The following is a 20933-nucleotide window of genomic DNA, read 5'->3' as shown; positions in this document are numbered from 1 at the left end:
CGGGTGCTCAGAGCCTCTGGCACTCCCTCTTCCATCATCCTTGGATTTCCTGTTGTTAATTTAGGCATCTGAGCATGTGAGGTTTCCTAGTTTTACTGGGCAGTTAGAAGACAGGGAAGAACTTTTGTTGATCTGCTTTGTGTTACATCCTTGGTGGAGCTCCCAGGAACTTTGCAGAAGGGTTTGTACAGGTAAATATTGAATGTGAATTTGAATACCTCTTAGAATTTCAATGTTAGCTGTGTAAGTTTTATCCTTTTCTTTTTTTCTTAAAGATTTTATTTACTTATTAGAGAGCACAAGTAGGCAGAGCGGCAGGCAGAGGGAGAGGGAGAAGCAGGCTTCCCTCTGAGCAGGGAGCCCGATGCGGGGCTCAGTGCTAGGACTCTTGGGATCATGACCTGAGCCTAAGGCAGACGCTTAACCGACTGAGCCACTCAGTCGCCCCATAAGTTTTATCCTTTATTTGTTAATAACTTAGACAGTGAAAAATGAACTCCTGTAGATAAAAGGGGGAAAATAGGGAATATGTTTGTAGGCCTAGGAGCTGATAGAGCCAAGTCATTTTAAGAAAACAATGTCCTATTGTTTCTAGTAAGGAATCCGCATCTTTTTTTTTTTTTTTTTAAAGTAGGCTCCACACCCAGTGTACAGCCCAATGTGGGGGTTGAACTCACAACCCTGAGATCATGACCTGAGCTGAGATCAAGGGTCAGAGACTTAACCGACTGAGCCACGCAGGCGCCCCAGGAGTCAGCATCTTGATTTAGGGTTATATTTTGGTTTAAATCTTTTTAGTGTCTCTCGTTCAAAAGAAAAATTAGTGTAACTTTTGGACCTTTGTTTTAAACATATAGCTCACGAACTCTGTAGTTCTAATAGATTTTGAGGTGACTTAAATGTCTTTCTCTGAAACCCTGGCTCTGCTGCCCTAGCTGACTTCTGCCTGGCTTTGGCTCTGTTCTACTCACTGCTTCGACCCATTTATACGGCAAGTCTCCTGTTCTTTGCTGCATCCTCCATGGGCTTTTTGTTTGCTTGGGTATTTTTAAAGAAAATAAAATTCTCCACGTTTGCCTGGTCTTGTGTGCATGAGATGGATTTGAAGAGTTCTGTATTAGGTTCTGCTGGACAGGGTCATGGGCCACCACGTCCTTCTCCAAAGGACGTGTACTTGGGGTCCAACCCCGCTCGTAAACCTCCCAGCCCAGTTCTGGTTTAGGAGGGGCAACCAGCTGTGAGGTTCGTGGGCACAGGAGGGCTAGGGACCACAGAGCACACAGACAGGTGTCCGGGACTGGCGTGAGGGTGTCCTAGTGTCGGGGGTTTCAGCTCCTTGTGCCCTCACCTGCTGTCTTCAGTCCTGTAGCGGAGCGCGAAGGAGCCACTGGGTAAGGACTCTGTGGTGGTGGTCCTTATTTTAAGTGCCTTCTCTAGGGAGTCCGTTTTCTTATCTTACGGAGAAAGCCTTAGCATCTGAAATAGCATTGTCTCTCTTTGCTTGCTCATTGTCTGTCTTCCTGTTTGGGGCGTAGGCATTCTGCTAATTTTGTTCACTGCTGAGGTTTCCCCTGAACCCGGCACAGTGCTGGGTACAGAGTTGGTGCCATGGGGCTTCTTACAAAGAGATGAGCTCTGCTCATGCACCATCACCTCCAGTCCAGCAGCACCAGAGGAGGGTGGCCATTTTCAACTGGGTGGAGTTTGAAAACCCCGGCAGCTTAGCTGAGGATCTGACTCACCTGGAAATAACTGGCTCACAGGAGTCTCTTACCAAAATGCTCTTAAGGTCTCTGCACAGAGGCCAGAAAACATTCATCACCTGTTTCAGGGAGAGGCTCAGAGGATACTTTCCTCTTTCATGCAGGTTGGTTGGATATTTACAGACCTCGTCTCAGAAGACACCCGGAAGGGCACCGTCCGGTACAGCCGGAATAAGGTGAGGTGGGACGGGAGTGTGCCCACTTAGCTCAATCTGCAGCTTGGTCACAAGCCAGCTCGGGCTCATGCCAGCAGGGCGGCTCTGCACGGCTCATCCGGGCTTTTTTTTTTTTTTTTTAAAGATTTTATTTATTTATTTATTTATTTGTCAGACAGAGAGAGAGCACAAGCAGGGGGAGAGGCAGGCAGAGGGAGAAGCAGGCTTCCCGCTGAGCAGGGATCCCGATGCGAGGCTTGACCCCAGGACCCTGGGATCATGACCTGAGCCGAAAGCAGATGCTTAACCCTCTGAGCCCCCCAGGCATCCCTCATCCTGGCTTTTAGACCAAATTATTTTCAACACCGTGTTCTTGATAAACTAAGGGTGGGTCTGTTGATTGTGTCTTGTAGAGCAACACTCCCTGGCCTTCACCCACCAGTGTTTTTTGGAGGTCAGCCCGTGGGGGTGGCTGCCTGATGGTTCTAGCCTTCCCGATTATTTGTGGTGGGAGCAGAAGGGCCCGTAACAGCTAGGAACTATAGGTGTTTGTTTCATGCAGTGTTTGACAGGCCACAGTTTAGTTCTTGGTGTTTTCTAAAGAAGAAACAGGAGTATATTTCCACACGATGCTGTAAAACTTGATATGCCAGCTCTTTTTTTCCTAGGACACCTATTTTCTGAGTTCGGAAGAATGTATCACTGCAGGAGACTTCCAAAATAAGCATCCTAACATATGTCGACTCTCTCCAGACGGACATTTTGGCTCCAAGTTCGTCACTGCGGTGGCTACAGGTACGTGTTCTGTTCCTCTTCTTGTAGCGTTTCATTCGTAACTCAGCTACAAGAGATTTTCTTAACGTGCCCGTGGGACATGGATTCCTCTTTTTGTTTTATGGTAAAAATCCTGAACTTACCGCATTGCCTGCAAAACCACTAGAGTCAGGGACTCAGTGTAGCTGTTCTCTCATCCTCTTGTGTTCTAAGGTGAAGTCAGCTTGATTCTGGATCTTAGCTCAGGGCTGCCTTTACCCCTTCCAGTAGCCACAGATGACTGTCTGTGTAGGAGAAAAGGATTTACTGTTTGTTCTTTATTTTTGACAGTATGAGTGGAAGTCATTTTTTTTTTTTTTTTAAGATTTTATTTATTTATTTGAGAGAAAGAATGAGAGACAGAGAGCACGAGAGGGAAGAGGGTCAGAGGGAGAAGCAGACCCCCCGCCGAGCAGGGAGCCCGATGCGGGACTCGATCCCGGGACTCCAGGATCATGACCTGAGCTGAAGGCAGTTGCTTAACCAACTGAGCCACCCAGGCTCCCTGAGTGGAAGTCATTTTAAGACCATTTCTGAGTGTGCATGTGTGTGTGTGTGAGTGAGAGATAATACGTGTATCGTATTCAGTGCTATGTACATCATAAATACATAATAAAAAATTGTGGTCTATAAGAAGGTGCCACCAAATCTTTTATAACATGCTTAACATATGTTGTCTTAGAAAAAAACTGGTCATAGGACTATACAATTTAAAAAGAGTGGGAATTTTAAATTTGGAGAACCAACTCATGAAAGCATAGTCTATTTGGTAATTTTTTTAAAGTAAACACTAACTTGGATCCTGTGAAGACCTGGTTTCTACTCTCACTGAACTGGCAACCCAGTTTATTCATGGTAGCCATCCTTCCCCTAGTTCCATAGAAAGAAGCACCCCCAATTTAACAAAGACCAGTTTACAAGTAGCCCAAACATGTTAGTAAGTAACTGGATCCCCTGTTAATCCCAGTTGAGGGGACTGTCATGAGAACCATGAAGAAAAACACTGCCCTCATTTTTAAGATCCATTTGGATTGATGGCCACTTTCTTTTTGAGATGAGTGTCCTTTGAAAGAGTGAGAGGCAGCGGCAGCATCTTTCACATGCTAGTGTGAACTAGTTGAGTTGATTTATTTTCTTAGGACTGTTGTTGGGCCAGGTACTTAAGCGAGTGGATGGGAGTGTTGACCAGGGTTACAGGAAAGTAGTTCTTTGGCATAGGGTCCTTCCGTGAGGACAGCCGGGGAGAGCAGCTCAGACTGGACGCCGGGGAGGGGAGCAGGGAGGAGGCAGCGTTCGCGTCATTTGGAATTTCACCACGCCTGCTCTGTATTTGACCAAGGGGGGAAACGTGTTACCTTTTCACTCCCGCAACATGTCAGGCAGATGTTCTGGGTACAGTTGCTTAGATGGGTGGTTCTCAAACCTATCGGACACCCCCTTTTGAAAGCCCCTTGTTCAGGATACTTTGTGATACCCTTTACTGTGCAGAGAGTGAAACTCACAGATGATATACCTCCCTGCACACGTGAACGTACCAGAGGAAGCAGAGAGGCCGCCTGGCCATAACACAGACCTGTGTCCTTGCGCACGCCAGTGCTTGGGGACTGACGCCTGGTGGGACAACACGGTGACTGAGCCAGAGCTGACAGCCGTGCGCGGACATCACTGGTGCCAGCGCCACTCTTCCCTGAGATGCTTACTGGCCTCACCGTGAAGTGCTGAGCTGAACGTGTCCCCTTCCCTCCGCTGACTTGCTACCACACTCCTAGAGAATTCACCGTGGATCAAAACTGCATATTTGTTTTTGTGCTTCTATATGAAAAATGGTTGATTCTTTTTTTTTTTTTTAAAGATTTTATTTATTTATTTGAGAGAGAGAGAGGACATGAGAGGGGGGAGGGTCAGAGGCAGAAGCAGGCTCCCCGCCGAGCAGGGAGCCCGATGCGGGACTCGATCCCGGGACTCCAGGATCATGACCTGAGCCGAAGGCAGTCGCTTAACCAACTGAGCCACTCAGGCGCCCGATTCTTTTTCTTCTTACTCTTTTTTTAAGATTTTACTTATTAAGAGAGAGCACACACAAGCTGGGGAAGGGGCAGAGGTAGAGGGAGAAGCAGGCTCCCCACTGAGCAGGGAGCCTGACACGGGGCTTGATCCCAGGACACACGAAGGCAGACACTTAGCCAACTGAGCCCCCCAGGCACCCCAAAATATGGATTTTAATCTGAGATCATACATGGGGGTTTTTGCCTATAAGAGTGTGCAGGGCACATTCAAGGTTGTGTGGGATGTGGAATGGGCCTTTGTTGTATGGGACTTCCCCAAACACAGCGAGGTGTCCGACCTCTTCCACTTCGGCTGGCAGCGCCCCCCCAAACCCCCCCCCCGGCCCTGTGCCCTATTGTTGAGGGCAACCAAAAATTACTTTCACAGATTCCAGAACTGCTGTCTTAGGTTTCCAAGGGCTCCCATGGTAACCTAGACCTTTTAATTACTTTGTCTATGGGGAGTTATTCAGTGGGCCAAAGGAACTGGCACATTTTTAGGATTATAAATAGTTTCTACTTGGGGGCTGCCTGTACCTTCAATTACTGATTCATAGCTCTTGTTGGGAGGTTGGAGAGTATAGATCATCCATGGAGTTTTTCCTTCAGAATTGCCACTTTACTGAAAGGCTTCGGAACTATAGACAGTAAATAACTTACAGTAAGATCTGCGGTTAGAGTCCCTGCATTTCTCTGATGACTTGTCCCCCTGGTCGAACGCTGTGATGAGCTCGGGCTCACAGTTCTCTCTGGCTCCCGGGGCGGCCAGCGGAGGGGCAGCCATCCACAGTAGTCGCAGATCTTGGACCTCCAAACAAAGTGTGCTTTTCCCCCGCGTCAGTGGCTCTTCACCAGGAATGTGCCGCTGCCCCGTGGAGCTGTTTGAGCTGTGCTTGCCATACCCCATCCCTGAGTGCCCCGTGGGCCAGGAAGGAGCAGACCTGTGTGTGTGTGTGTGTGTGTGTGTGTGTGTGTGTGTGGCCATCTCCCAGGAGACTGACCGTTGCATCTGGGATTTATGGTGCTTCTGCAGGCACTGTGCTTGCAGCTCCCTGAGAGCTGCTGCTGAAGCTGCAGGCTTGGCCTTGCCTCTCCCTGCTGAGAACAGCTCTAGCTGGAGACTGGTGGAGGAAGAGAGTCATGATTAACTGTGGGGTTTATGTGTGGACTTGAAGGATCTAGTGGAAGGAGAATGCACCATTGAGCCTAAGTTTAAACTCCCTGTCTTGGTGGGCTGGCCACCCATGTCTCTGGGCCATGAGAGTCCCTTCCTGAGGCTGTGCCCCAGGCACAGTTCTTCTGCTACAGGCCCTTTCCTCCGACGTGCAGGTTTCCTTGGCAGATTAACTTGAGAAGGGGAGATGCCTAACCATCTGACCCACCCAGGTGCCCCAGATTAATGTTGCTTTTAAAAAAAAAAATTAGGGCGCCTGGGTGGCTCAGTCGTTAAGCGTCTGCCTTCGACTTGGGTCATGATCCCGGGGTCCTGGGATTGAGCCCCATGTCGGGCTCCCTGCTCGGCAGGAAGTCTGCTTCTCCCTCTCCCACTCCCCCTGCTTGTGTTCCTGCTCTCGCATCTCTGTGAAGTAAATAAATAAAATCTTTAAAAAAATAAATAAATTATTTGAGAGAGAGAGAGTGCTTGTGTGGAGGGGCAGAGAGAGAGCGAGAGGAACTCCAGATTCCTTGCTGAGCTCGGAGCCCGACTCAGGGCTTGATCTCACGACCCTGAGATTATGACCTGAGCCGACACCAAGAGTTGGACACTTAACTGACTGCCCTACCCAGGGACCCCTGATATTGCTCCCCCCTACCCCAACCCCGAGCACAGCAGGGGGTGATGCGCCCTGCATCCGCGGCCTGACATTAGGGAGTGGTCATGCCCAGCTCCCCTGAGTATGTGAGTGAGGGACAGAGGTGCTCGGCTTGGTTGTCCACGGGGGGATGGATGCGGGGCGCTGTCTGCCGTCCACGGGGCCTCTGGTGCGCGAAGCTGAGCAGACGGCAGGCCCCTGGCTTGTTCCCTCCTGGGCTGTTCTGCCCCCACCCTTCACATTCTCTGGTTGTTTGGCCACCAGGTCTGGTTTCTGATAAATGTTTGAAAGCCAGATGGAAAAAATTTCTATTCCCTGATGAGTAAATTATTTTGTTTTTGTCAAAGAAACTAAAATAGAGATGTTGAGGGTTTTTCTTTAATTCTCCAAAGCTGGAAATGATAACAGACATTAGAGCCTAACCCGGTGGTGCAAGTGCACGTGTATGAGGTGGTGGAAGTCAGCTGTCCCCACCATCTGGTCTTCCCTCTTCCGCTCAGGGCCCGCCTTCTACAGGGTGCCGGTCCTTCTCTTGAGGATCTCAGCCAGGTTCCTGCCCCACTGAACTTACTGGATGGTTCCCTCTCAGCGGCTTTTGCACTATCCATGTCCCTAACTTGAAGTCACAGTGGAGGGTTTATGCCGTGACTATGGAGAGGTCAGGGGTGAAAGGCACGCGGGGCAGTGAACGCGGCGGCCCCGGCTCGGGGGCAGTGTCCGCTCCTCCCGGGTGTGGTGCTGGAAGACAGTGTGGCGGCTGTGCGGTGTGTGCAGGGGAGAGACCACGGTGCAAACACCGGCCTGGTTTTCACCATTTGTCCCGTCCACCTCCATCCCCCTGCTCCATCCACTCAGGAGCAGAAGTTTGTTGGGATGCGGGGCGCTGTCTGCCATTCACGTCCCTGGTACTTGAGGACACGGCGCGCAGTTAGGGCGGGGAGTAGAGACCTGTTGGAGGAGCTGCGGTGGTGCCTCCCTGCCCTGCATCCTAGGCCATGTGCTCAGGCCACTTGTCAGGTTGCCGTCAGATGCTTTTCAACTCTTACCCAAGACAGACTCCTGAGGGTTTATTTGTTCTGTGGGTCCGAAGTGATGAACACATACAGACTTGGTTTGAATCTCCTCTGGTGGATTCTCCATGAAGGTCTCTCTCTTGCAGGTGGTCCCGACAACCAGGTCCACTTTGAAGGGTACCAGGTGTCCAATCAGTGCATGGCGCTGGTCCGCGACGAGTGCCTCCTTCCCTGCAAGGACGCCCCCGAGCTTGGCTACGCCAAGGAGTCCAGCAGCGAGCAGTACGTGCCCGACGTGTTCTATAAGGTAAGATCACCGAGGTGCGGAGGGAGTGGTGGACGGGGAATGCTGTGAACGCTGACCTGTGTCAGACTCCGTGGTCCTGTCAGCCGCTGGTCCCCTGTGGCGGTTCAGAGCCTGCCTTGTGGATAAAGGCATTCCAGAGCATGTCCGGGGTGTCTCACCAAAAGTAGAATGAGCACACACTGGGTTGGGGATATAGGACACCAAATCAAACCCTTGCAACACAGACACAGTTTCCGTTTCTGAACATAAGAAGCCTGGATATGTCAGAGCCTCAGCAGGAGTCCAGAACGGAGCTGTGGGGGGCGCCTGGGTGGCTCAGTTGGTTAAGCGACTGCCTTCGGCTCAGGTCATGATCCTGGAGTCCCGGGATCGAGTCCCGCATCGGGCTCCCTGCTCGGCAGGGAGTCTGCTTCTCCCTCTGACCCTCCCCCTTCTCCTGCTCTCTCTCTCATTGTCTCTGTCTCAAATGAATAAATAAAATCTTTAAAAAAAAAAAAGAACGGAGCTGTGGGGTGGGTACGTGGGCTCTCTGCAGGGCACCAAAGTGTGAGTTAACGATTTAGACACATCATTGTCCATTTCTAAATCTTTGTTTCTTGTGAGAGCTATAAAAGCTATTTTTATTGAAGAATGTCCTATTCGAACATGTAGGAGTTAGGGGCTTCCCTCTAGGACCGGAGAGAGTCTGTTTTCCTCCTCAGCTTGGCAGTTGTTCCTGCTTACGGGCCAGGCACCTTCTTGCTTCCTGAGTGGGCAGACTTGGTTTCTCTCTGGCACCGGCCTGCTGCCTGGACGGTTCCTTCAGTTGTCTCTCCCGGCGTGAGGTTGCTTTTTTCTGTCCAAAGGGTATCTTGTCTTCATTTTAAAGGCTGTTTTCACTGTATAAAGAATTCTAGGTTGACAGGTTGGCTCCCCTGTTACTAGACTCTGGGCGTTTCCAGCGGGAAAGCTGGCTGTCACTGTCGGGGCTTCCTCCCTCCATAATGGGACTTCTCCTACTGGCGGCTTTTTATGTTGTCTCTCTATTTATTTATTTATTTATTTATTTTTGTCTGTTTGTTTATTATTTGACAGCACAAGCAGGAGGAGTGGGACAGGGAGAAGCAGGCTCCCCGCTGAGCAGAGAGCCCGATGAAGGGCTCGATCCCGGGACCCCGATCCCAGGGATCATGACCTGAGCCGAAGGCAGATGCCCAACGACTGAGCCACCCAGGCATCCCTTATGTTCTCTTATTACTGCGTTCTAGCAACTTGGTCTTGATGTGCTTGGGTAGTTTTCCTCATGTGTCCTGCATTTGGGGTTTGTTGAGCTTCTTGGGTCCATGAGTTGTGTCATTTTTTTGGCCATTGTATTCATTTTGTGTTGCTGCCATAACAAGTAGCTGTACATTGGTGGCCGTAAGACCACCCTCATGGGGCGCCTGGGTGGCTCAGTTGTTGAGCGTTTGCCTTCGGCTTGGATCATGATCCCAGGGTCCTGTGATCGAGCCCCACATCGGGCTCCCTGCTCAGCGGGGAGCCTGCTTCTCCCTCTCCCTCTCCCTCTGCCTGCCTCTCTGCGTACTTGTTCTCTGTCTCTATCTCTCTGTCAAATAAATAAATAAAATCTTTAAAAAAAAAAAAAAAAGACCACCCTTGTGTGTGCATTCACAGCCCCACGGTCAGGGTCTGGGCTTCGCTCAGCCACCGTGATGTTGGTTGGGCTCTGATTTGATGACCTGCAGTGTGAGGTGTTGGCGGCCCCGGGCACCTGGGCATCCAGCCCCGCGGCTGCTCACAGCATGGTGGTCTGCTGATTCGCCCCACAGGCCCGCAGGGGTGTGCTTCTCTGACCGCCGCTGCCCGGGCGTGCTCAGCAGGCTCTTGCTGATCCATCTGGCCTGCGCAGCTGCCCTGAGGTCCTCTCCCGACGTCAGAGTCAGTGGGTTAGTGACCTTAATCACACCTGCAAAATCCCCTTTGCCACGTAAGGGAACGTGTCCGTGGGCACGAGTTCTTGTCTTAGTTACAGTCCTGGGGAGGAGGCTGGGAGATTTTTCAGGACCATCTTTAGAATTCTGTGGATACCAGTTGTTCAGTATCTTTTGATTTTTTGGTTTTGGTGGTTTGTTGTTGGTTTTGATTCCTCCGTCTCCTTTGGGGACTCCATGTATTTGGCTGCTTAAAGTCATCCTGCAGCTCACTGGTGCTCTGTTCACTTTATTTCAGTCTTTTTTTTTTTTTTTAAGATTTTATTTATTTGAGAGGAGAGAGAGAGAGAGCAAGAGCACAAGCAGGGGGAGCAGCAGAAGGAGAGGGAGAAGCAGACTCCCCACTGAACAGGGAGCCCGATGCAGGGCTCTATCCCAGGACCTTGAGATCATGACCTGAGCTGAAGGCAGACGCCCAACGACTGAGCCACCCAGGCACCCTGTCGTTTTTTTTTTCTTTCTGTGCTTCATTTTGGGTAGTCTGCGTTGCTGAGTTCTGCAGCCTGTACGTGCTGACTTGTGTGTGTTTGGGCTGTGGCCGCTCCTGGCTAGCAAACTGTGTGGCCCGGTCACTGTGACTGTCACCGCCGCAGCTTTCGCCCGGTGCTCGTAGGTCTCTACTCGACTGTATGCACATTTGCGATGCAGTTACAATGAGCATTTTCATGTCCTTATCTACTAAATCTGTCATTTCTGGATCAGTTTTGATTTTCTTTTCCTCCTCTAATTATGGGTTGTGATCACATATTTTCAGACCCTTGTGTCCAGCACATGTATCATCTGTGGGTTTGCAGCTGTTGTCTTGTTTTTTCTTCTCAGGTGTTTGGGAAGTTTTTGTTGTGTGCTGGTCATGGCATATTAAAGAGCCACAGACCCTGGAGGACCTTTCCGCCAGAAAGGGCTGCCCCTTCCTCCAGTGGGGAACTGGGGTGACGGGCTGTCCACTACATTGACGCAGTACTTCGCTGGGTCAGGTCTGACTTGCATCTGTGTAAGACTCCGTCTGCTGCTGATTCTTGCCTTTCCGTAGAGTATGGTCCTTCAGGCTTTGCACTTTTGTCTCCTTGGCCCTGAAAGACTGGGAGATTTGGTTTTTGTCCTGAAGAAGTCTCTAGCTTGGCTGCTGCCTCATGCAGTTTAAACACGTGGACATTCCACCCCATACACGGCAGAAATTTTGCATCATATGCCCACAACTCTCTAACAGCTTTTAAAATGCAGCTGGAGGGGCGCCTGGGTGGTTCTGTCGGTGACAAGTGTCTGCCTTTGGCTCAGGTCATGATCCCAAGGTCCTGGGATCGAGCCCTGAGTCCGAGTCTGGCTTCCCTGCTCAGTGGGGAGTCTGCTTCTCCCTCTCTCTCTGCCTCTCCCCCTGCTTGTGTGCATGCGTTTTTTTTTTTCCTCACTCTCTGTCAAATAAATAAAATCTTAAAAAGAAAACTTATCAGTGCTGTAGAAGCCCTAGGGAGCCCCCTCTGACGGGTTCATCATTCCTTGTTTTTTCTTGTACCGCTTGTATGTATCGTCGTATACCCCTTTTTGAATGTGTTTAAGTGGGACCACCGTGATGTAATTTCTTGTGTGACCATCCCTCACGTCCCTCACGTCCCTCACATCCCTGCACTGTGCCCGTGGCCATGTAGAATCCGAGTGCATTTGTTTCCACTGGCGAGCAAGGTGCGCCCCAGCCCATCTCGTTCTCCTTGCCGGGGCCACACTGGTGGTCCACAGGGTTTTGCCTCTATGAGTAACTCAGCTGCCGAGCTCTGGTCTGCGAATCCTGGTGCGCGTGTGCGAGCACCTCTGGGTCCAGGAGGCCGGGCAGGTGCCGAGGCGTGGAAATGGGAGGAGGTGGGATCTGGGGGTTTCCGCTGACCAGGTGCCAGCAGTCAGGGAGTGTTCCTGTTTCCGCGTCCTCACCCTCATTGATGTGGTCAAGTAGTGCCTCTTCCCGTACTTCTCCAATCAATAATGAGGCTAACTATTTTTTTTAAAGATTTATTTATTTATTTATTTATTTGGGAGAGGGAGAGAGAAAGCAGGGGGAGGGAATGGGGGCAGAGGGAAAGAAAGAGAAAGAGAGAATCCCAAGCAGGCTCTGACCCAAGTACAGAACCCGATGCGGTGCTTGATCCTGTGACCCCAAGACATGACCTGAGCTGAAACCAAGAGTTGGATGCTCAACTGACTGCGCCACACAGGCGCCCCGAAGCTAGACATTTTTAATGGTAACAAATTTTAGTGATTATAGTTCCTGTTACTGAGAATGATCTCTGTGGCCACTATACCTTGTCCAGGATATCTAGGCCAAAATTTGATGATCTAATTTCTTTACAATGAATTGGTTTTTCCAGCAATTTAAAGAATAATTTTTTTAAAAGATTTTGTTTATTTATTGGTGAGAGAAAGAGAGAGAACGCACAAGCAGGGGGAACAGCAGGCAGAGAGAGGGAGAGGGAGGCAGGCAGAGGGAGAAGCAGGCCCCCCACCTAGCAGGGAGCCCGATGCGGGATTCAGTCCCAGGACCCCAGGATCATCACCCAAGCCGAAGGCAGACGCCCATCCGACTGAGGCACCCAGGCGCCCCTCCAGCAATTTTTAAAAAGATTTTATTTATTTATTCATTTGAGAGAGAGAGAGAGACAGAGCAGGGGGAGGGACAGAGGGAGAGATAGAATCTCAAGAAGACTCCCCGCTGAGTGGGGAGCCGAACGTGGGGCTCCATCCCCAGACCCCAAGACCATGACCTGCACCAGAGTCAAGTGCCCAACTGACTGAGCCACCCAGGCGCCCTTCAAGTTAAATGTTTCAGTGGCTTTTCTGAGATATAACTCATATGCAGTACAGTTCACCCACTGATAGTACAGAATTCAGTGGGTTTTAGCATATTTGCACATATTCGTGTACCCCCATCGGACTTTGGAACACTTTTGTCCCCGAAACAGACACCCTGCACGCCTTAGCTGCCCACCCCGAGCCTCCCGTCCCCGAACGCTGTCGTTCGTCTGCTTGTGTCTGTGCGCTCGCCTGGCAGAATTGCACCACGTGGGTCTGTGGTGAGGCACTTTCTTCACTTTCCGGACGTCTTCAGGTCCAGCCGTGTCTGTAGCATGTAGTCCTCAGTCTCTGTCTTCCTGAGTATCGCTCAGTGCCGAGAGTGTACCAGACTGGCGGGCGGCGGTGGCGGGCAGGTCCCGGGGCTGAGGAGGCTTGGACCTCTCCCTGGAGAGGGACTTTTGAAGCCCTTGTAACAAAGAATTCACTTCCTCACCCATCAGAAAAAAGGGGAGGCTGAGTCGCTGTGTGGAGTCGCATCGCCTGTTTAATGTCTGCCGGGCAGGGGAGGCCCGGGCGATGGGAAGGGACGGGGCCGCGGGCGTGGGCCCGCTCCGCAGTGCCTGTGTCCTGGCTCCCGGCCCCTCCTCGCCTCTCTTCCTCTGTCTCGCAGTCAGCACAGCTGCTGCAGCTGAAGGGGCTGTGGGGTCCGCGGGAGCCCCGGGCGGCGCTCCGGAACCCTGGCTGGAACCCTGGCTGGAATTGCGGGGCTGGCGAGCAGAGGCTGGCGAGCAGAGGCGAATGTCCCAAGGCGCGAGGTGTGCTCTTGTCAGCCACTCTCTGGAAATGGCTGTGGAGCGCAGGACGGCGGCTCTGCTGCATCTGCTCCTTCCAGACTGCTGCAGCTGAGCGTCGGCTAGGCTCCCGGTGCCTCCCCGGTGCCTCTCGGGGCTGGGGCAGCAATGGAGCCGGTGGGGAGGGGCACCCTTATCAGTCTTCGAGAAAGCGCTTCCTCGCCCCTTGTGTAGGGGTTCTTCTCCTCCTCCCTCCTCCCCCATGGTGTTTAACAATTGGGCTTGAAAGCATAGACCTCGCCCTTAATTCCTGTTTGTGGAGCAGGCACTTCAGTTTTAAACCATTAGTGAATGTTCACAAATCAAACCCCACCCCATGCTGGGAACCAGTATGAGAAATAGGAGCGTGTTGTTGCCCCCTCCCCCCAAAGTTCGTGTCTTACAAGGATGCATTTGTGATGCGATGTTTTGTAATGCAGAATCAATGTTTTGACTCATTTTAAGGACCTGAGGATGCCATTCTGAGCATTTGGACAGTAGTTTCATTTAACCCTTTTCAGGAAAGCTTGTGGGTCTGTGGGTGACGGCAGAACCTGGTGTCCCCGTTGAAGAGCTCAGCGTGTCTTACACCTGAGGTTCCTCACCCAGGCTTTCCGACGCCAGCACAAGCTCAGGAAACCCTTTCGTGCATAAGATGAATGACTGTGTCCCTGTAGATGAATCAGACTGCTATTTGTTTCTCTTTCGAAGTTTTTAAAGTTAAATATCAAATAGAGATTATTTGTAAAACGTGTTTAAGAAGTACAACATCACATAATACCCAGGCTCTCACCGGGAGTTTAAGGACCAAACATTCCTAGGACCCTCCTAGGCCTCCACCTCTTCCTCGTTCTCATGAGGTGACCACCGTGCACAGTTGAGCTACAGCTTCCCTGCTTCTCTCCCTAGTTGTACCTCCTGTGCTGGTTTTCCTAAACCAGGTGACTTGTGTGTTGTGGTTGACAGACACTTGCTGGGCCCTCTCCCCAGGATGGCCCCCCGGCCACGTGCAGGTGTCAGCCGCCACTCCGACTCCACACACTCTGTCATCGTGTCGTAACTTGTACTGACCTGATGCTAAGTGAGGGCAGACTCCTTTTTTATTTGTGTGTTGGCTCTTCTTGCATCCTGGGATGTGCGTGTTCAAGTCGGCTTCCTTTTTTTTCCCTGGGTGGTTGTGTCTTTTGCCTGTTGATTTGTAGGTGTTCTCGCCATGTTCCGTCTCCTCCCTTTGTCAGTCACTCGTGTGACAGCTCTTAGCATGGCTCCTCCTGCCTGTGGTGTCTTGATGCCAAAGCTTTATGTTTCACGATGGTCAGCTTTGTCACTCTTGTCGTTACGGTTCAGCAAGTTGAGTCAGAGGATAGTCTGTCACCTTGTATGAGGTTTGCTTTTGTCTTACACATTTGGGTTCTTAGCCCACCTGGAACTGTTTTCAGTGTATGGGATGAGGCAGAGGCCCAACTTACTTCTTTCTTCTCTTTTTAATCTTGTATGGATAATCAACTGTCTGAACACCATTTATTGAGAAGAACCCTCTTCTTTGGACCCTGTTGATCTGTGGTGTTTCTGTCATCTGCTGTCCCCTCACCCAGGATGTGTGTCTCTGCTGCTCTCTGCTCCGTTGGCCGGTTTTCCTCACCGGCACAACACCACGCGCTTGCCACCACTCCGACTCTGCGGTTACTCTCTATACCTGATTGGTTACAGCCCTGACTTCTCCTGACCCTTTGTTCCTCCCCAGAAGATTGAACACTAGCTCGCAAGTTGCACCAAAACAAACAGGTTTTATTAGGATTTCATCGCGCCCTTTTCTGTGCTGAGTTCCCCTGCACATGTGGGGGGTTCTGCACCTGTTCGATGTTCCCAGGTGTCTCTCAGGGCGTTAGGGTCATCTGCACGGAGGTCCTGCCCATCATCTGTTAGATTGTTCCTAGGTACTTTATAGTTTCTACATAATATAAATAGTGTCTTTTTAAAATTGCGTTTTCAAACTGTTGTTTGAAACTGGTAAATGTTTGTTTGGCAACTTTCCTATCTGTTATTGGTTCCCCAAATTTACATGTATATTCTTCTGGGTTTTCTGCACAGATGAGCATATTGTCCAGGAACGGCAATTATCTCTCCCTTCCCATTCATTTCCGCTCCTGCTGGTAGGGCTTCCAGAACAATGTCCAGTGACCAGCCCTGTTATCTTATTTTTAACCGTAAAGGAGGTGCTTTCAGGATTTCATCATTAACTATGAGTTTGCTGTGGGTTTGTTTGTTTGGTAGTACCCTTCATTGAGTTGGAAATTTGCTTTTTATTTCCATGTTTTGTAAATTTCTTGCACTTAAGAAGTGAGTTCCCTTTTTTTTTTTTCTTTTTTTTAGGTTTTATTTATTTATTTGAGAAGGAGAGAGCATGAGTGGGGAGAAGGCAGAGAGAGAGAGGGACAGAATCTCAAGCAGACTCCCAGCTGAGCAGGGAGCCCAAGGAGCTGAGCAGGGAGTCCGAGGTGGGACTCAATCCCAGGACCCTGAGATCACGACCTGAGCTGAAGTCAGACACGTAGCCAACTGAGGCACCCAGGCGCCCCAAGAAGTGAGCTCCCTTTTGTCAGGAGCTTGTGTTATTGCCTTAGGCATGCTGTGGTCTTCTTGGGCTGCTTACTCGTCTGTTAGTGAGAGCACGCTAGCAGTGCTTCCCACAATTTTTTATAGCCTTGTAGGATTTGAGACACTCATTTCTCATATGTTGTAGGAAAATCAGTTTGAGCAAAGAGGCCTCTGAGGGCAAACATGGAAGTAATCCTCTTGGTCCTCCTGTGGGCTGTGGGCTGTGGCTGGGTTGAGTCAGCCTTGCAAATGGGACATGCACCGAGGTTCATCCAAGGCTACTCGTCATGTTGTCTGTGATAACAAAAATGGGAAGCAATCTTAAAGTCCAATAATGGGGCATTAAATTAGAATATATCTCTGGGGTAGAATATTATGTGGCCATGGAAGTCGTGTGCTTGAAAATTATTTAAAGATCTAGGATACAAAGATACAAATGTAGTGATCTGAAGGGGCACCTGCATCCCAGTGTTTATAGCAGCAATGTCCACGGTAGCCAAACCATGGAAAGAGCCCAGATGTCCGTCCACAGATGAATGGATAGAGAAGAGGTGATACATATATATATATACATACAATGGAATACTACTCGTCCATCAAAACAAATGAAATCTTGCCACTTGCAATGGACGTGGATGGAACTAGAGGGTATAATGCTGAGTGAAATAAGTCAATCAGAGAAAGACAGTTATACGATCTCACTCGTATGTGGAATTTAAGAAACAAGGCAGAGGATCATAGGGGAAGAGAGGAAAAAATAAAACAAGATGAAATCAGAGAGGGAGACAAACCATAAGAGACTCTTAATCATAGGAGACAGACTGAGGGTTACAGAAGGGAGGGAGGTGGGGGCATGGGGCAACTGGGTGATGGGCATTAAGGAGGGCACATGATGTAATGAGCACTGGGTGTTATATATATCTGATGAATCACTGATCTCTACCTCTGAAACTAATAATGCAGTATATGTCAATTAATTCAATTTAAGTTAAAGATCTAGGATAAAACTCATAATGTAAAATTATACATACACCTGCATGTGCAGCATTGAGATACGTATGTTGGTGTTTATGCACACGTTCCTGTGTGTGTGTTTACAGAGGACGGGCCTGGAGAGCTTGGGGGTCCTTTGGGAGGGTGGTCAGTGCTTGTCCACAGCTCTGATGTGTATTTCCTAGTGGGTACTACGCAGCCAGCAAAGAATGGCTGGTGGGAGGGGAGAAGTATAACCTAGAGCCACTGTGACACTGTGGGAAGGAAGGGACGGGGGGACTGCAGCAACATCCACGGCCTGTTGTTTGTAGAAGCAAGTGCTTTTCCTGAGTCACTGCTTGGCATGGGTTATCTTGGGGGTGTGCAGGGTGGAGGGGAGGAGTGTGGTCTTTTCCTTTCTGTCTCTCTATGCTGCTTCGCTCTATACGTGGGTTCCTTTCATAATTTAAAGCTAGAGTTTTCCGTGTTCGTGGTTGGTCCTGCAGAAAGACACGAGGAAGGCCTGGTGGGCAGTAACCACTGTTTGCATCTGGCATACTTCCTTCTTATTTCTTTCCTGTTGTTTTAGGTCAGTTGTTGATATGGTGAATATAGAGATAAAGGAGTACATTATTGAATATTTGGCTAAATCATGATATATGATAGCTACTTTGGTTGTTCCTGGATGTTGTTAGCGCTCCTGGTGTGCCTCGGTGCACCCTCTGGTCGGGGGTGGGTGAGCGTGCAGCCTGGGAGAGTGAGGTGTACCTGGAGGTGGGTCTGCAGGCGTGGTGTGTGGATGGTGTTTGGGGCTGTTGCCTGGATGCGATCATTGGGGCGTAGAGGTGGAGACGAGCATCCAGGGCCAAAAGGACCTTCAACATGGACAGGTGAGCCACAGCAGAGGCTGAGTGTGCACCCATAGGGTGCCAGGGGGCACCTGGAAGCCAAGCAGAGAAAGAGTTTCCTTGTCTCATGGTGCTGTCGGCACCATGTGACCATCGGGGCCCTGAGCAGCTAGTGTAGAGAATGTGGGGCTGGTTAGCATGGGTTTAAAAAAGAGGCCAGGGAAGAACCGAGTCTGCTGGGAAGGCAGGTGGGGCAGTGGACGGTGCTGGTGTGGGAAGTAGGATCAAGACACTTTTCTTGTTTGGGGTTTTTTTTAGCGTAAGAGAAATAAACCGCGTGCGTGTGCTACTGGCGTTGGCCCTTGGCAAAGGGTGACTGGTGATGGGAGAGGACCTGGTGTGGGAAGGGGCTCTGGGGCATCCGGAGACGGGGAGGGGCCGGTGGGCGCGGACGTGGGCCCCTAGCTCCCGAGCTGGTGGGCAGCTGGTGGAGGGCTGGGACTGGGAGTCTTGGAGGACGAGTTTGCTGGTCTGGGGGAAGCCAGTCATCAGCTGAGAGCAAGGCAACAAACAGGTGGAGCTGCTGGAAGCTTGGAAGTGAGCGTCTAGACAGCAGGTGAGGGGACGGCCGGGGACGGGTAGCAGGACCTCGAGGGGCTGTGTCACAGTTGAGAGTTTCATGTGGATCAGGAGTGCAGGTCTGTCTTAAGTTAATGTATGGGACGCTTTACTGATACGAAATCCAGTGTTTGTTGTGGAAAATCAGAAATTTTTGGTTATAGGAAAACAGGCACCCCAGCACCATTCCCCCTGCCCTTCCAGTACCCGCTGTGCACACATGGTGAGCTTGTAATGGTATCATCAGTGGGTCTGCAGCCTCTTCACTCAGTCCAGACCTGGAGACTATGCTAGGTGTCACACCTGGGTCCTGGGACAAGTCACACTGGTGCCTTCCTCGCGGGCTGTCTGTGGGGCGACTGGGGGGGTGTCCCAGTGTGGTGTGGCAGGGCGCTGCAGAACCTAGAGAGAGAGCCAGGTTGGGGGAGCCCATCCAGGGCCCGCACGTCAGGAGGGCACGGTGCGTCTGGGAGCCGAGGCTCTGCGGTAGCACCAGTGTGCTAAGATGGTGAGGTGGGTGGTGGGAAAACATGGACAGAGACATGGAAGGTGGTGCTGGGACATTCCTGCTGGAGGGACGTGGAGGCGGGGGGATTTCACAGCACAAGCCTCACGTGCCGGTGGCCGGGCCGGGAGAGAGGGCAGCAGGAGGGAGATGTGAGGTGGGCCTGCACTCAGTATGAGACGGGGTAGGAGGGGGCTGGAAACAAGGTTGCGGGCAGGAGGTCATTGTTGTAGAAGGTCATTCTGGGGCACAGAGTTGGGGAACCCAGAGAGATGGCTGGTGCTGTTATGCAGGGGCATGTGTCCACTCCCTGTGGCCTTTGGGCTGCTCTGGGATAGCAGGGAGGAACCCAGGCTGGAGCCAGGTCTCTGGCTGGGGTGAGCGGGCAGGCGCTGGGGTCAGAAGCTGCGGTGAGTAGCACACTGAGAGCCAGGGGCCAGTGTTTCGTGTTTGAGGTCTGGCCTGGTGGGACAGGAACGAAGCCGAGCAAGCCATTTTTGGCATTACCTGCATTGGAAGCCCTGGAGGAAGTGAGAGGACAGGGAGGCAGTAGGGCAGGTGGGTGCGGTCCCAGGGGTTGTGGGGAGGAGGGCACGTAGGCAGCGGGGGGGTGTCCCTCTTTCCAGGAGCTGGCTGTTGAGGGACCTGGGTTTGGCCCAGCGCCTGGCACTTTTCCGCCGTGCTTCGTGGGCCATCCCATGCCTCACTCTTGGCGTGTGCTCTGCATTACTTGTCGAAGGAGAGCTGTATTTCAGGGGTAATGCATTCTCCCAAATCTCCAAGAAGGTGACACAGTTCGTACATGCAGGCTGGCCTGCAGACCACCCTGCCCTTGCCGTGCTGGGGCACAGTGGTGCTCTCAGGACCCTGCTCTGCACCCGCTTCATCCCGGAGTCATCTTTGTCCCTTGTGAATTGCCTTGGCGGGGGCGGCACGTAAGTATTTGTGAGGCCGGTCATTGTTTCTACATCGTTTGTCGGGTCTTTGTATATTAACCCTTTGTCATGTTGCAAACACATGCCAGGCTGTCATTTTCTTCATGTTGTTCCTACAAAGAAGCTGAAATAGTTTCTGATTTCAAAGATCCTTTTTTGGGGCGCCTGGGTGGCTCAGTCATTAAGCATCTGCCTTTGGCTCAGGTCATGATCTCAGGGTCCTGGAATCAAGCTCTGTGTCAGGCTCCCTGCTCAGCGGGGAGTCTGCTTCTCCCTCTCCCTCTACTCCTGTCCCTGCTTGTGCTCTCTCTCTCTCTGAAATAAATAAAATCTTAAAAAAAAAAAAAAAAGATCCTTTTTCATTATAATTTCTGCCTTTGTCATCATATTTAGGAAATAATTCTTTACTCCAAAAGTGTATATACCTACATTTTTTCTAGTGCTTGTTTTTTTCCTCTACAGATTTTATTTATGTATTTGAGAAAGAGAGTACAAGCAGGGGGAGCTGCAGAGGGAGAGGGAGAAACAGGCTCCTTGCTGAGCAGGGAGCCCGATGTGGGGCTCGATCCCAGTATGCGGGATCATGACCTGAGCCGAAAGCAGACGCTTAACCGACTGAGCCACCCAGGCACCCCCTTCTAGTGCTTCTCTGTTTATTGTAGTTCCATAATACGTTTTTGTATTTATCAGGGTAAGACCCTGCATTCATTCAGCTTTTTTAAATGAATGTTTTAATTACAGGAGATTATGTTTGCTACATAATGGGCATTATTCAGGAACATTTATCAATCAAGAAATTGCTGGGAATGCGTGGATGGCTCAGTCGGTTAAGCATCTGCCTTCGGCTCAGGTCATGATCCCAGGGTCCTGGGATTGAGTCCCGAATCGGGCTCCTTGCTCGGCAGGGAGCCTGCTTCTTTCTCCCTCTGCCTGCCACTCCCCCTGCTTGTGCTCGCATGATCTCTCACT

At 50.8% G+C, this 20933-nt stretch overlaps 1 protein-coding gene across 2 annotated transcripts in view; it reads left to right on the top strand.

Annotated features, from left to right (window-relative positions):
• NPLOC4 (NPL4 homolog, ubiquitin recognition factor) overlaps window positions 1-20933 on the top strand; it is a 59020-nt gene that overhangs the window by 26596 nt on the left and 11491 nt on the right. For both annotated transcript variants that reach the window (XM_045888278.3, XM_064583702.1), the window contains exons 10-12: window positions 1868-1939; window positions 2587-2713; window positions 7750-7910. In XM_045888278.3, the coding sequence (XP_045744234.1) occupies window positions 1868-1939; window positions 2587-2713; window positions 7750-7910 (360 nt within the window). The remainder of the gene's footprint in view (window positions 1-1867; window positions 1940-2586; window positions 2714-7749; window positions 7911-20933) is intronic.

The sequence above is a fragment of the Mirounga angustirostris genome, unplaced genomic scaffold (genome assembly GCF_029215605.1).
Source record: "Mirounga angustirostris isolate CCGP_5_RB_7025 unplaced genomic scaffold, mMirAng1.0.hap1 SCAF_17, whole genome shotgun sequence".
In the NCBI taxonomy this organism is placed as follows: domain Eukaryota; kingdom Metazoa; phylum Chordata; class Mammalia; order Carnivora; family Phocidae; genus Mirounga; species Mirounga angustirostris.
Note: the sequence above shows the minus strand (reverse complement) of the source record. Positions and strands in the feature narration are given on the sequence as shown.